Source organism: Medicago truncatula, chromosome 7 (genome assembly GCF_003473485.1).
Source record: "Medicago truncatula cultivar Jemalong A17 chromosome 7, MtrunA17r5.0-ANR, whole genome shotgun sequence".
NCBI classification, from domain to species: Eukaryota; Viridiplantae; Streptophyta; class Magnoliopsida; order Fabales; family Fabaceae; genus Medicago; species Medicago truncatula.
Window position 1 is genome coordinate 41,394,058 of NC_053048.1, and position 14,236 is coordinate 41,408,293.

At 33.8% G+C, this 14,236-nt stretch overlaps 1 protein-coding gene across 2 annotated transcripts; it reads left to right on the plus strand.

The window, feature by feature from the left end:
- Positions 1 to 1,844: 1,844 nt before the first annotated feature.
- LOC11415020 (4-alpha-glucanotransferase DPE2) lies at positions 1,845 to 12,621 on the plus strand. 2 transcript variants are annotated; one of them, XM_024770508.2, is made up of 23 exons: positions 1,845 to 2,008; positions 2,721 to 3,076; positions 3,693 to 3,810; positions 3,922 to 3,980; positions 4,750 to 4,877; positions 4,996 to 5,122; positions 5,213 to 5,409; positions 6,297 to 6,375; positions 6,468 to 6,506; positions 7,374 to 7,493; positions 7,592 to 7,693; positions 7,781 to 7,864; positions 7,959 to 8,201; positions 8,303 to 8,428; positions 8,547 to 8,621; positions 8,712 to 8,783; positions 9,511 to 9,630; positions 10,034 to 10,131; positions 10,324 to 10,483; positions 10,667 to 10,765; positions 11,228 to 11,425; positions 11,579 to 11,672; positions 12,139 to 12,621. In XM_024770508.2, exons 2-23 carry the CDS (start codon positions 2,723 to 2,725, stop codon positions 12,375 to 12,377), a joined length of 2,931 nt encoding a protein of 976 aa, XP_024626276.1. In that variant the 5' UTR covers positions 1,845 to 2,008; positions 2,721 to 2,722; the 3' UTR covers positions 12,378 to 12,621. The 2 variants fall into 2 exon arrangements, with proteins under 2 accessions (XP_024626276.1, XP_039683410.1); XM_039827476.1 differs by lacking the exon at positions 1,845 to 2,008 and adding an exon at positions 2,053 to 2,176.
- Positions 12,622 to 14,236: the final 1,615 nt, after the last annotated feature.

Below are 14,236 nucleotides of genomic sequence, written 5' to 3' on the forward strand. Positions count from 1 at the left end.
TATGGGATTTTCATTATCACTATTCAGATTTTCATTTCCTTTTGCGAGTTTGTCAAGTTTCATTACCGTGGAAAAAAAGTTGGGCTGTGCATCTCTTGTGAGGGTCGATTTAATTGTTGTTTTTCTTTCTCTCTTTCTTTCAAGGATTTCATGGTTAATATTATATTATGCATTATCTTTACCAACTGAGATAAGCTCACAAGGACAAATCCGATGAATTCGAGTTTAATTGAAAATGAACACAATGAGGGGTCGGGTATGTGTGTGTGGGGCCGCGTGTGCATGGCCATATATGAGACAGAGCGACTGTCCTAAGCCTTAAAAAATAAGTAGAAAATTTAAGTCCCAACAAAAACTAAATTAGGGATTCACTAAGTCACAGAAAAATTACTTAAATTCTAACCGGAGGTGTGGTTGTTAGTAATAACCTAAGTTCTTTATATCCCTAAAAAAAACCTAAGTTCTTTATTGACCCATTTATAATTTACTGTGATGTTAAAAAGGAAGTTCAAATCTCTAGCCTTCCACAGTTTCACCATTCCAAACCCTTACGTCAAAATCAAAAGTAGTTTTTGAAGTTAAAATTATTGAAAAACTAGTTGAGATCGTTAATGTCATAAGATAGGTTGAATGGTCTAGCCATTTTATGTATTGAAAAAGATATGTTGGAACATATTGATGTTGAACCAATTATTAGTGACTTTGCATCTAAAAATGCTCGTATGAAATGTATTGCATGATCATTTGAATATTAAATAAAAAACTCAATGTTTTTTTTTGTATGAATTTTGATATTTTGTTAGATAATTTCTTAACGTAATAAAAACTATAATCTTCAAACAAACTTTTGGAATTTAATTTTTTCATATACTCATTGTTTAGGATCCAAATTATAGGTTCGTCCTAGGTCATCAAATTCTTAGAAACGACCATGTGCGTGTGTGGTTTAGGTAAAATAAGAAAATAGAAAATAATGGAAAGCGGTTGACGACCGTACATATATTGATACGATTCGAATTTTATATTTCGAAGCGTATTTTTAAGTTTTGAAATATAAAATCAAAATGGAGTTAGGGGATAACAAAATTTCCTTATCAAAATCTAGATTAACGATTTATGCAATTCAATAGAACATCCTTAATCTTCATGTAGCTCAATAACATGTCAACTGATTTTAGATTTTTGTAAAAACTATAATAGAAACTTCTAATCCCAGGATCAAATTTGAAAAACATGTATTGAATAAAACAATATTGAATGGTGTAACATTACATATAATTTGATCTTTTCTTTCCATGTAAATATTTTCTGAATTCATCGGAAGATTCCAAGTTGAATTTCAGGGTGGAATAATTTTTAATTTGATTATACTTACAACTCTATATTAGCAGATCCCCTTCCATGGGAATCATAGGGTAAGAGAGAAAAAAAATTGTTTTTATTTAAAGTTGTGATTAAAGTACTTGCTCCTCCAAACATAGCGGTTAATTTAATCGAATATCTTACACGAGCGGCAAAGAGGGAAACATGATTCTGTTTAGATACTACTGTATCATATTGATCACTATTCAGATTCATATTGAGAAATTAAAGACATTTAAAACATGATCAACACTAACTAAAATTAAACGATTTGTTTATATAATATTTTACATTGCACATGCATTATTATGTGAAAATATAATTAGCAGGCATCGACTCGAGAGATTATTCTCTATCATTACGCAGATACACACAGATGATACTCGATTTACGAACATTACATATGAAAGCAACATAAACGTACAAAATTTGTTTCCATGAACGGACCACATAAATAAATATTCAGAAATAAAAATATCTGAACATTATTACCTCACACTCTCTCTGTTCATAGCCAGAAACGTCTCTCTTATATTTCTTGTCTTCTTCAGTGTCAATTTCCACTACTTTTTCTTCAAAATATCACCCAACAACACTTCATTCATTTCTTTCTTCAATATCATCATATCTTCTACTTGAAGCAAAGGTAACTTCAACCTTTCTTTCTCTTTGTGGATCAATTTCATCCACCCATTTTTTCTTTCAAATCAACTTTACTTCAATTCTGCTAAATGGGTTTGTGCTATTCAATTTAATATTTCAAAAAGCTCATTTTTTTTTGTATGATAGCTGGATTAGATGTGAGTGAAAAAAGGTTGGAAATTGAAAATGCTTCAATGAAACAATAATGATTTAATTTGAGTTTTAGCTTAATTGTTTCATTTTCTTACTGTTGTGAATGCAAGAGTGTGAGCTTTAAACTTAGAACATTGACGCTTTCTCTATATTGTGGACTATTCTATTGTTTGCATCATCATGAATCATGATAATTGTTACACTTTTATTCAAAAAAGATTTAATTCAAAGTCAATCAATCGTTAGAGCCCGTTTGTTACAGATTTTACAAAAAATGATTTTGATACTCAATAATTTAGATATTAATTTTTGGAAATTTTTGAAAAAAGGTAGAAGCTGCTTTGTGATTATTTAAAAAAGTGATTTTTTTATGAAAAAGTTGTAACAAAATGCTCTAAAAGTGTTTGGCTTTAATCATAATTACTTTCAGAGTCACACATATGATTATTTGGCAATGTAAAACTTCTTACATTGACAGTGTATATGATTTAAACTTTTTTATTTTTTTTAGAATTTTTATGCCGAAATTTGAGTTTTTTGATCTGTCAAATTAATTTTTGAAGCTATGGTGAATCCGGGATTGGTTTCTGGAAATAAGCCGGTGAATTCAGTCAAGATAAGCTTTCGGTTACCTTATCTTACTCAATGGGGTCAGAGTTTGCTGGTGTGTGGCTCTGTACCAGTGCTTGGATCTTGGAATGTGAAGAAGGGTGTGTTGCTTAGTCCCTTTCATGAAGGTTCTGAGCTCATTTGGAGTGGAAGCATTACTGTGCCAAAAGGGTTCCAATGTGAGTACACCTATTATGTTGTGGATGATAAGAAAAATATTGTGAGATGGGAGATGGGGAAGAAGCACGAATTGGCGCTCCCTGATGGTGTTCAGAGTGGCCAGGAGATTGAGTTCCGTGATCTTTGGCAGGTTAGTTCCTTTCTTTCTTTCCACATTTCTCTCTGTCTCTTTCAAGTTTCAAGTAACTCTTATAAGGTTGCTTTTTGTTGCTTTCTGCAAAATATGTCCTAGTCTAACTGCCATTCATAACAATAAACTTAGATTCGTTTTGTAAAATTATATAGTAGTAGATACTATCGATCTAGACCATATTCTTACAAATATATGGTGCTTGAATCATATTGATCAGAATGTGCAGATTACGAAACTTGATGTAGCATTTTTTTATCTGTAGCTTATTCTAACTAAGCTCTCTGAATAGAATAGTTAGCAAAAGCACTTTCTAAGGACTGGAGAAGCTGTGAAATGAAGTGAATAAGACTGCAGTTGCAAAAGCACTTTCTAAGGACTCAGAGTTTTGCCAAAATGCTTCACTTGGCAGTTGGCACAGCTTCTCAGTCAAAGTTGTTAGTGTGAAAATTACTTCTAGAAGTTGGACATAAATTCTCTTTCCTGATATAATTTGCTAAGTTTTTAGTTAGGAGCAAAGTGATATATATATATATATATATATATATATATATATATATATATATATTTTTAAATATATTCTCAAGATCTTTTCTTGTTTTATCGTCAAGTTCAGACTGGCTCAGATGCTCTCCCTTTCAGAAGTGCTTTCAGAGATGTCATTTTTCGGAAAAGCTGGGATTCAAGCGTCAAGACAACTACAGGAGCCAACCACATCAATCTCGAACCAGAAGGTATCATTTTTCAAATTACATGTTTAGCCTATTGTTTGGGGCTTATATAATGAATGTATTCCGTTTATTTCTTTCCTAATATCCCATATTGTTTTGACTTCTGATGACCAGCGGAATCCATCCTCATCCAATTCAAAGTTTTCTGCCCAAATATTGAGAAAGACACATCCGTAAGGCTTTTTATCTATATATTATTTACTCCCTCCGGTCACAATTATAAGCAAAAAAACACTTAAAATCTTGGTTACTAATATAAGCAAAAGTTAACCACTTTTAATCTATTTAATACTACTATTCCTAATATACCCTTATGTAATTCCACTTTACAACTTTACTTTTTTTAGGCATTTACTCCACTTTTATTTACAAACTCTACCACGTCGACGTGTTACTTCCAAGGAGCAGTTATCCTTCGGTTTTCTTTCTCATCAAACCAATAAGGATTAAAAAAAAAAAAACCTTCCATCTTCTTTATGCAAAAGATAACAAGAAAAACCTTCCATCTTCTTATTGGCCACGTGAGTTTTTTTCTTTTTCTTTAAACACCGCGTGGAGAGAGTTTTATTGCTTTCAGTTGAAATTTTAGAGTTTCTAGTAATCTCGTTCAGTGTACCACATCAATATACTCCTCTCTCTCAATTTATTCTTGCATATAACTGATCCATTTTTTCAGTTAAATTTCAGAAGGGTAATGTAGTAAACTTCACTCATGTTTTTCATCAAATCAAGAAAATTAAGTGCACTTAACTGAATTCCTTAAACACCGCGTAAACAGTTTTTTTTGCTTAAAAAAGTGACCGGAGGGAGTATGACTCATGCTATTTATCTGCATGGATTGAGAATTCATTGAAAAAATATGGTTGTTAGCATTTAATGATACCTCGAGAATTTGTGATTAAAAGCACCCTTGAATTAGTGGTCTCTCGTGTACTTTTGCAGATATACGTGATAGGCAGCAATACAAAACTGGGGCAGTGGAAAGTTGAAAATGGACTAAAACTCAGCTATGTTGGTGAATTTGTCTGGTTAGCTGAATGTGTGATACAAAGGAGTGATTTTCCAATAAGATATCCATTTTGAACTTTTCATCTCGATTTATAGATGAAAATGTCGGGTTATTATTTTCATATGTTGCTACCAGTACTCTGGTCTAGCTTTACAGTCTTCCTTAACAATTATTTCCACATACAGATATTGTAAATATGGCAGGTCTGGGAATGCTTCTATAGAAAATGGTCCAAATCGAGAAGTGTCCATTAGCGCCTCAAGAAGAGAGGCAAAATATATTTTTCTTTCAGATGGCATGATACGTGTGAGTTGCTAAATTTACATTTATGGGCAGTGGAGATTGTGGTTTACCAGAAGTTGATGTTTCTAACTTGTTGGTGGTTTTCTTTTCTAGGAAACACCCTGGCGTGGTGCTGGTGTAGCAATTCCTATGTTCTCTATCAGGTCAGAATCTGATCTAGGAGTTGGAGAGTTTCTCGACCTGAAATTGCTAGTTGACTGGGCTGTAGCATCTGGTTTCCATTTAGTTCAACTTTTACCTATCAATGATACATCTGTGCATCAGATGTGGTGGGATTCTTATCCATACAGGTATAGCAGCACCTTCAAAATCATTGGCATTAGATAAACTTGTAAATACCTTATATATCATAAATGCAAACATGGTTTTTATCCTGCAATAACTCAGCTATTGGAAACTGAAAGAACCTGGTATTACATAATGGACATGATGGATGCTAGCTCCTTAATTCATAGGTAACCAATTGTAATGCTGTGAAATAACAAGAAAGTATCTAACGAAAAAAAGAAGGCTTCGCTCCAAATGCCAAGGGTACTCCCAATTGCCCTGCATTCTCTCAGTAACTGCCTTCTCCACTACTTTCCTTCCCTTCCTATATATTCCACTTTGTGATCGTGATACTAGAATCTTTCTCGTCTCTACTCATTATGCAGCTGTTCTCATATCAAATACACATCCCAGTCCTCTCTTTCTGCGCATTCACCTCAGTTGAGAGCAGTCCTTGTTTCTTTCTTTCCGAAATGAGCTCGAAGTTGCTAAAAAGTCTTCTTTGATCTCCGACAAGCACCGAATCAGTATGAGGAACCTTCCCTTAAAAGAACTCTGTTAAAGGGGAAGAACTAAGCCACTTTAGTACTTCACTGAGTCGAACATCCCATAATTTTGGAGAACTTAGGCGCCTCATGATACCCAAGTCCCTGTCAACCTCCTTTTAGATTTGGGGCTGGGGTGTCTTTGATTTTCTAAGTTTGATATTTTCTTTCTGCTTTAAAACTATATCAAATTTTATTTGGATAAGATACAAACAGCACGCAGCATATCACACTATGTCTCTGATGTTAATATTATCAAACTTCTGATGGAAAAATGTTTCTTGTGTTTAATTGTTGTTTCAAACAAGTCATATACTAATTTTTAGATGCTTGAAGTCCTAATCTCATATATGGTTTTCTTTCAGTTCACTCTCAGTATTTGCGCTGCATCCGTTGTACCTGAGAGTGCAGGCACTTTCTGAGAACATACCAGAGGAGATAAAGGTTATGTTTAGGAATTTCACTCTCTATTGAATAGCATTCATAGCATCTTCAAAATGCTGATATTTGAAATGCTTTGCATCTACTTTAAACAGCAAGAGATTGAGAAGGCAAAACAACAATTAGATGGCAAGGTAATGATCAGATGTTTATATGTATCTTGACATCCTCAAGAAAGGCTCTCTGATTTATGCATGTGCATCATTAAATAAAATGCTGTTACTAACTCTAAATAATTCGTCTTTCTAGACAGTCCCAACATTGCTGTTGTTTAAAATAAAATATCAGATTTGAACAAAAAACATTATAACTTGATTGCATTTTGTTTATTAGAGGGGATGTGCAACTAAGTTTGTGAGGATTAGTGATGAATTATTTTCAGTCTCAGGGTCACTTAGTCAGTTTTCATTTCCTTAAAATTGCACTCTCAACAGGTGGAATTATTTAGGTGTAAGTGATAGAAAATACTTCTAAAACGTAAAGGAAAATTTTAACAAATAGTTATAAGACCCATAATGCTGTAGGGCATTGAACTTTAGGCGGTAAAAAACCAACAAGAAAGTAAGGTTAGTGTTGAAGGCATGATAGCGGCCCGTTGGACGCGTGGCTACACAAAATATGAAATTTAGAATTATAAATAGTTATTAGAGAGAAAATTGGGGGAGTCCCTATAGTAGAGATGGTAGAAACTTGTCTTACGTGATATGAACATGCATGAGAAAGATTTGTAGAAGCACCATTTAAGAGCGAGTTTGTGGTAAATGATCTATTTTTGGACCAAATATATGATAAGACTTTATGGCGTTAGTTAATCCATGTAGCCGACCCCACCTAGTGGAATATGACTTGATTGTTGTTGGCGATATTTGCTGTAAATATATTGTTATCGTCATCGCTATGTCTATTTGCAACATATTGGTGGAAGACAAATACAATTTCCTTATTCCTTAAAAAAAAATACAATTTCCTTATGGTTGGTTAATTTTATATGGTCCTTACAGGAAGTTGATTATGAAGCTGCAGTGGCTACTAAACTCTCAATTGCTAAGAAAGTTTTCAATCAAGAGAAAGATTTGATACTTAATTCGAGTTCCTTTCAGCAGTTCTTTTCTGAGAATGAGGTTTTAGTCCTCTCCTTTATAATGAATTATCATAATTGATTATTTATTTTCATTTTAAAATTGCTACACCAACTCAGCTTTGTTCTTAATGGTGATAGGGTTGGTTGAAACCCTATGCTGCCTTCTGTTTCCTGAGAGACTTCTTTGAAACATCAGAACGAAGTCAATGGGGCCGTTTTGCTCAATACTCAGAAGATAAGGTATACACCTTAGGTTTTTTTCTTCTTCTTTCTATTCAACTTCGAAACATATCTTATTAAAACTGTATATTTCCCATTGTTTTGCAGTTAGAGAAACTTGTATCCACGGAAAGTCTGCATTACGAGATAATTTGCTTCCACTACTATGTTCAATACCATCTACATTTACAAGTTAGTTATATTGAACCCTACTTTAAGTTCTACATTGCAGTCAAATCACTTAGCACAAAATGTCTTACTGTTTGCTTTCATCTTAATCTGACAGTTGTCTGAAGCTTCAGAATACGCAAGAAAGAAGGGAGTGATTCTAAAGGGAGATCTTCCCATTGGAGTTGACAGAAACAGTGTGGATACTTGGGTTTATCCAAATTTGTTCCGAATGAACACTTCTACTGGGGCACCTCCTGATTATTTTGATAAAAATGGTCAGAATTGGGGCTTTCCTACTTATAACTGGGAAGAGATGTCAAAAGATAACTATGGTTGGTGGCGAGCTCGATTAACACAGGTTTTGGTTTTGAATTCTTGGCTGTCCTGTTCTTCACTGGAAAATAATCTCTGCAAACTTTAGTGTAGAGGCTGAAGATAAGTTTCCTTTTTGTATGACAGATGGGAAAATATTTCACAGCTTACAGGATTGATCACATATTGGGATTCTTCAGAATTTGGGAACTTCCAGATCATGCTGTGACAGGTTTAGTAGGAAAATTCCGACCATCTATTCCACTAAGTCAGGTATCCTTATGCTCATTGAAATTTAAAGGGCACTTGATTCAGTGATTTGTCCCGATTCCCTAACGGGCAAAAGAAACTATTTTTTTAGTCAATTTATAGTTTATTAAATGTATTGTAGGAAGAACTTGAAAAAGAAGGAATATGGGACTTTAATCGCCTGAGCCGCCCATACATTAGGCAAGAAATATTACAGGTTAGCATTGTACCTTTGATGCATCTGCTTTTTTCTATCATGTCTTGTTGATTTTCTTAGTTATAATATATTTTTCAATTCTTGTTTCAGGAAAAATTTGGGTCTGCTTGGGCATTTATTGCAACAGCTTTTCTGAACGAATATGACAAGAACTGCTATGAGGTGATCATACTATTCTGTGCAGATTTTTTTAATATCTATCACATCACATCTGCTTTATCCTTTTAAATATTGTTTTTGTGTTCTATATATGTTAGTAATGTATTTCTACACTTTTGCTAGTTTTTATAATCTATCTAAATATCATATTGATGCTTAGCCGCTTGATAACATATTGATTCTGAATATTTAGATCTACCACTGATCTTTTCTGGTTATCATACTTCAATTCATCTCTCCTTCTCATTTGTGTGTCCGTGTGTATTTAAATTCTTAATTTCGCGAGTAAACCATATTAACTTCACAAATTTCTTCAAATCCAATTTTAGAAATCCAATGGACAGTTTATCTTCGTAATAGTTCATAGCTTGTTTAATGTCTAAGTAAAAGAAGATGGATATGTTTGATTGATGTATTGATTATTGGTATTTTTTCATGATCAAGCAAGTACAGCTATAAGTTGCTGGGTTAGTTTTAATTAGGCAAGAGTGTATTCCTAGTGTCAATCCTTTTGCTTTATTTGTTAAAGATGTCTAATCAATATAACACTTAACGGCACCAATTTAAGACAGGTTCAGGGATTTTATCATGTAAGATGTGAAAATATAATATTTTTGCATTTATGTTGGTTATTTCTAAGCATGCCTTTCTTTCATAAGTTTTCTGTAAATTCTGTTATGACCATTATATATATGCTGTTGTAATTTTTTTTCATGAATGATAATTATAGTTCAAGGAGGATAGCAACACAGAGAAAAAAATTGTTTCCAAACTGAAAACTTCTGGAGAAAGTTCTCTGTTGTTGGAGAGTGAAGACAAAATGCGGCGTAATCTGATCGATCTTTTACAGGTAGCTTTATCAAATTTGTTTCATGGATTATATTCTTCTTCTCTTCCACCCACTATCTGTCTGTAATGTATTGATATTTACACTGAAAGGTACTGTAAAGCTCAGAATATTTTGACTTAATTTTGATTCACTGGTATTAAGGGTATTTCATTATCAGTAAACCAAATGGATCTCTCGTTTTAAGATACTCTTGTGATTCCACTGCTGCTTGTGAAAACCCAGTTTCTACAATGACGTGTACTTTCTTATTTATTAGTAAACAATGGATCAAATTGACACACTTCAATTTTAATATGGCTTTTCTTTTAACCTATGTTGTATCCTTTTCTGTCTTCTGAACTATATCTGTGTCCTCTTGATCTTGCAAATCTTACATTATGTTATTTGCTATTGTGTCTTGCAGAATATAGTTCTAATCCGAGACCCAGAGAATCCAAAAGATTTTTATCCGCGTTTCAACCTTGAAGATACATCAAGTTTCCAGGCTTTGGATGATCATAGGTACGTTAATAATATCAGTGTGTGTGGATATACCATTGGGACTGGTTCCAATTCCAACTATTATGCTGCTTTTTCATCATTGTTTGACACTGAAAACTGATCTCCATCCAATAAAAGTTCCTTTCATATTCTGCTTCCTGACTTCCTTGAGATGTAATCTTACAATATCTTACTGTTTATCATGCAATACAGCAAGAATGTTCTCAAAAGATTGTATTATGACTACTATTTCCATCGTCAAGAGAATCTTTGGAGGCAAAATGCGTTGAAGACTCTACCTGCACTTCTAAATTCATCAGAGATGCTGGCTTGCGGGGAAGATTTGGGCCTCATTCCTTCTTGTGTGCATCCTGTATGTCAATTATATTCCTTAAGCTCTAATAAACAAGAACCTCCTTCTCACTCGTGCGCACGTCTCCTCAAACACACAGACACATGCATGTTCAGAATTATGCTTAAGACATTAAAAAGATTTGAATTATTTCATTTTGGGTGGTGTTACATTGAAAGGTTTGACTATAATTTGTTGGTGCAGGTTATGCAAGAACTCGGATTAGTTGGGTTGCGCATTCAACGGATGCCCAATGAATCTGATCTGGAATTTGGTATTCCTTCTCAATACAGCTACATGACGGTAAACTTTCTACATACTATTGCTTATCCTTATTTTATTTTGTAGTGCCTATGGTCAAACTAAAGGAAGTGTGGCGACTTTTTCTGTCTTTATTGAGGTTTCATGGTTCCATATTAAAAAAAAATCCAATTGATAATAAATACTCTATGAAAAAATATTTTTTGTATTAAGCCTTTAGAAAACATAACTCAAACATTATCTGGTTGTTATATAGATATAATTTATATATATGCCGCATTCAAATCTCTTTTTTAGTTTTATGCTGCAAATAATGAAAAGCTACTGGTTTGTGTAGTTCTTGTAGTTATTTGGTTCTGAAGGCATGTAATCAAATATTTAGGGTTTCTTTGTTGTACCGTGGTAAACCCGGGTTCAGCTTAATCGAGAAATAATGTTCGTTTCTGAATTTAGTGGGCTTTTGTAAAATAGTCATTTGATTTGGGAAGTCATGCCAATGTGCAGGTATGTGCCCCATCATGTCATGACTGTTCCACCTTGCGTGCTTGGTGGGAAGAAGACGAAGAAAGAAGACAACGGTTCTTCAAGAATGTGATGGAATCTGATGAGTTGCCACCTGATCAATGTGTTCCAGAAGTTGCACATTTTATTATAAGGCAACATATTGAATCCCCATCAATGTGGGCAATTTTCCCCCTTCAGGTACATGAAGAAAAACATGATTTCTAAGTTTCGTTTAATTTCCTAGCAAAGACCTCACAGATTGCACTAGTTTGTTCACGGTGTTGAGGATTTCTTCCATTTTAGTTATGTCCCTTCACATGAAAATCATGACATTCTTAATCTGTTGGACAGGACTTGTTAGCATTAAAAGAAGAATATACAGCACGCCCTGCAATAGAAGAGACAATCAATGACCCTACAAATCCGAAGCACTATTGGAGATACCGTAAGTGTCGTGTGCTTTGTTTTTTTTTTTTTTAAGAGTCCAACAATGATTAGTGATATGAATTGGATGATAATTATAATGTGGAGTTTGTAATTTGTAAGGTGAAGAATGCTTATGTTTTATAAGCTCAATTTAGATCTTATCTCTTGGCCACATAGGAATTGGATTTTTTCCAGTGATCTTAAAGCTAACTTTTTGGAAGACAAGTTCTATTTAAAACATAACGATTAGTGATATGGCATGAATAATGATTATAACGAGGGTTTGTATTGTAAGGTGAAGATTGCTTATGTTTTATAAGCTCAATTCAAGTCTTATCTCTTGCTGATGTAGGACTTGGGTTTTCTCTAATGATCTAAAAGCTTCCAATGATTTCAAAACTAACTCCTTGGAGGACAAGATAATCTGTGATCATTGAACTATTCTGGTGAAGAATTAAAATATAACTGTCTTGAACTGGTTTCAGGTGTGCATGTGACTCTGGAGTCATTGAATAAAGATAATGAGCTGAAAACCATCATTAAAGATCTTGTACGTTGGGGCGGAAGATCAGTTCCTCTAGAGGATTCACAAGCTGAAGCAAATCTAATCTCAACATCATCAGTAGCAGACACCGTCTCTGAGAAGCAACAGTTTGCCGGTACCGGAGAAAAGATCCGTCATCCTTCTGAATATAATGGAATTCCATCATTGACTGCCCGTTGATTGCATTATATTTGCCCTTCAATTAAGATTTACATAACCTGCTACAATGAAGAAAACAATAAGGATTCATCCATGTTGTGGCACTTGTTCCCTATGTTTCTATGATGTTTACTTCATAAAGATTCAATAAATTTAGAAGTATGTATATGTCTAAGCATATATGTGCCTATAACTTGTAGCTATTGCAATAAAATATTCAATTTGCCTTCAATATTTAGCCATATATGTGTCATTGTATTTTCAATATGCATGTCGCGGTCCCTCCAAGCCCTTACCACTTTCTACGTCATCGTCTCCGATATAGTATCTTCCACATATTTTGATTCTTTTTTGTTGAAAAGTTGTACATACAATTTTGAACAAACGAAGGAAACCAAGATATATTTCCTTTGACTCAAATTCCACTATAGCTTGCCATGCATCTATGATTGTTTTCCATACATCTTTTGATTTGACTTCTTTCCCTTCCTTATAATTGAGAGCTTTGACTTTGCAATCTGTCTTACATCTTCCTTTGACATGTTTTGAGATATGATACCAAAGCAGTAGCTTAGTAGAGTTAAGTAAAACTGTGACAACAACATTCATCTAGAGCATTATCTCAGTTAGTCAGAATTACCTTGGGAGCGTTACCTAGAGATTTCGACATATCACGCCACTTCTCTAGAGCTCAAGTGACGTTTTCTTCCTCCTTAGATATCATATAAGCAAATGCAATCTTCTTCCAAAAATTATAAGCAAATGCAATATAGTACAATACCTCTCCTCAACAGAAGTGACACCGACAAACTCAAGCAACAATAGACGCTGTTTGTTGGTTTTATAAGTAGAATCTATCACAAACACAGTTAGAAAAGCATTAGACAATTTTGATTGAATCTGAATAGGCCCAAAAAAATATCTTTATGACAATTTTGGAATCAAAAAGCAATCTATAGTTATAAACATACTTATCTTCAACCAAGCATTTCATGAGATGTTGCATTATAATTTATAGGCTTAAATATTCTTTTGGTCCCTTACGTATTTAATTGGTATCGCTTTGGTCTCTTAACTAAAAAAAGATTGTTTCAGTACTTTAAGTTTTTTTTAGTCTCGTTTTGGTCCCTTCTGTTAGGTTTCCGTTAGGGTTTAAAAAAAATAACTCCTGAACACGTGTCACCTTGTCATTGGCTCTGAATTTTTTTTTTACAAATTTTTTTTTAAAACAAAAAACAAAAAAATCTCAAAGCCAATGACAAAGTGGCACGTGTCCAGATTTAACACGTGTCACCTTGTCATTGGTTCTGGAATTTTCTTACAAAAATATATATATAATATAGAGCAATGATACATGAACATCCCCATGTGGCATACCCCTCATTGTACACCTTCTATGTGGCTTTTTTTATTAATTAATTAGGGGGCAATTTTGTCCAACAACAAAAAGTCAGGGGCAATTTTGTAAGACAATCCTTCCTTCCCTTTTCCTCTCACCGCCTTCTCTCTCCACCGTCTCCCACCATCCACCGTTGCCATTCCCTATCATTAACAGTTACTGTAATAAACATTTTGTGATTTCCAAATCAACTAGCCTCTTATTTTGGCATATGCTTAACTCAACATGGCATAATTTTTCAAGATAGAGTCACTATCAAATTGTCCTTACACTTTCCCTCTTGAAAATGAATGTTGTTTTACCTTTTGTCTGAATGAAATGAAAATTGTTTAATGTTTCATTCATCTTAACTGTTTTAGTTCACTTTTTTCAGATAAAGAAGAGAAGAGAGTTGTAGCAAAAGAGTGGCAATTTTCTGGTGAACTCCATATAGTTAATTAGTTGGTAGCTTCATCAAATTCACCATTTTTTCTGTTCTATT

Coding starts and splice junctions, on each gene's coding strand:
- LOC11415020 (XM_024770508.2), top strand. CDS start 2,723: ATGGTGAATCCGGGATTGGTTTCTGGAAATAAGCCGGTGAATTCAGTC. Junction 8,429..8,546: donor CATCTATTCCACTAAGTCAG/GTATCCTTATGC, acceptor AATGTATTGTAG/GAAGAACTTGAAAAAGAAGG. Junction 10,132..10,323: donor CAGGCTTTGGATGATCATAG/GTACGTTAATAA, acceptor CATGCAATACAG/CAAGAATGTTCTCAAAAGAT.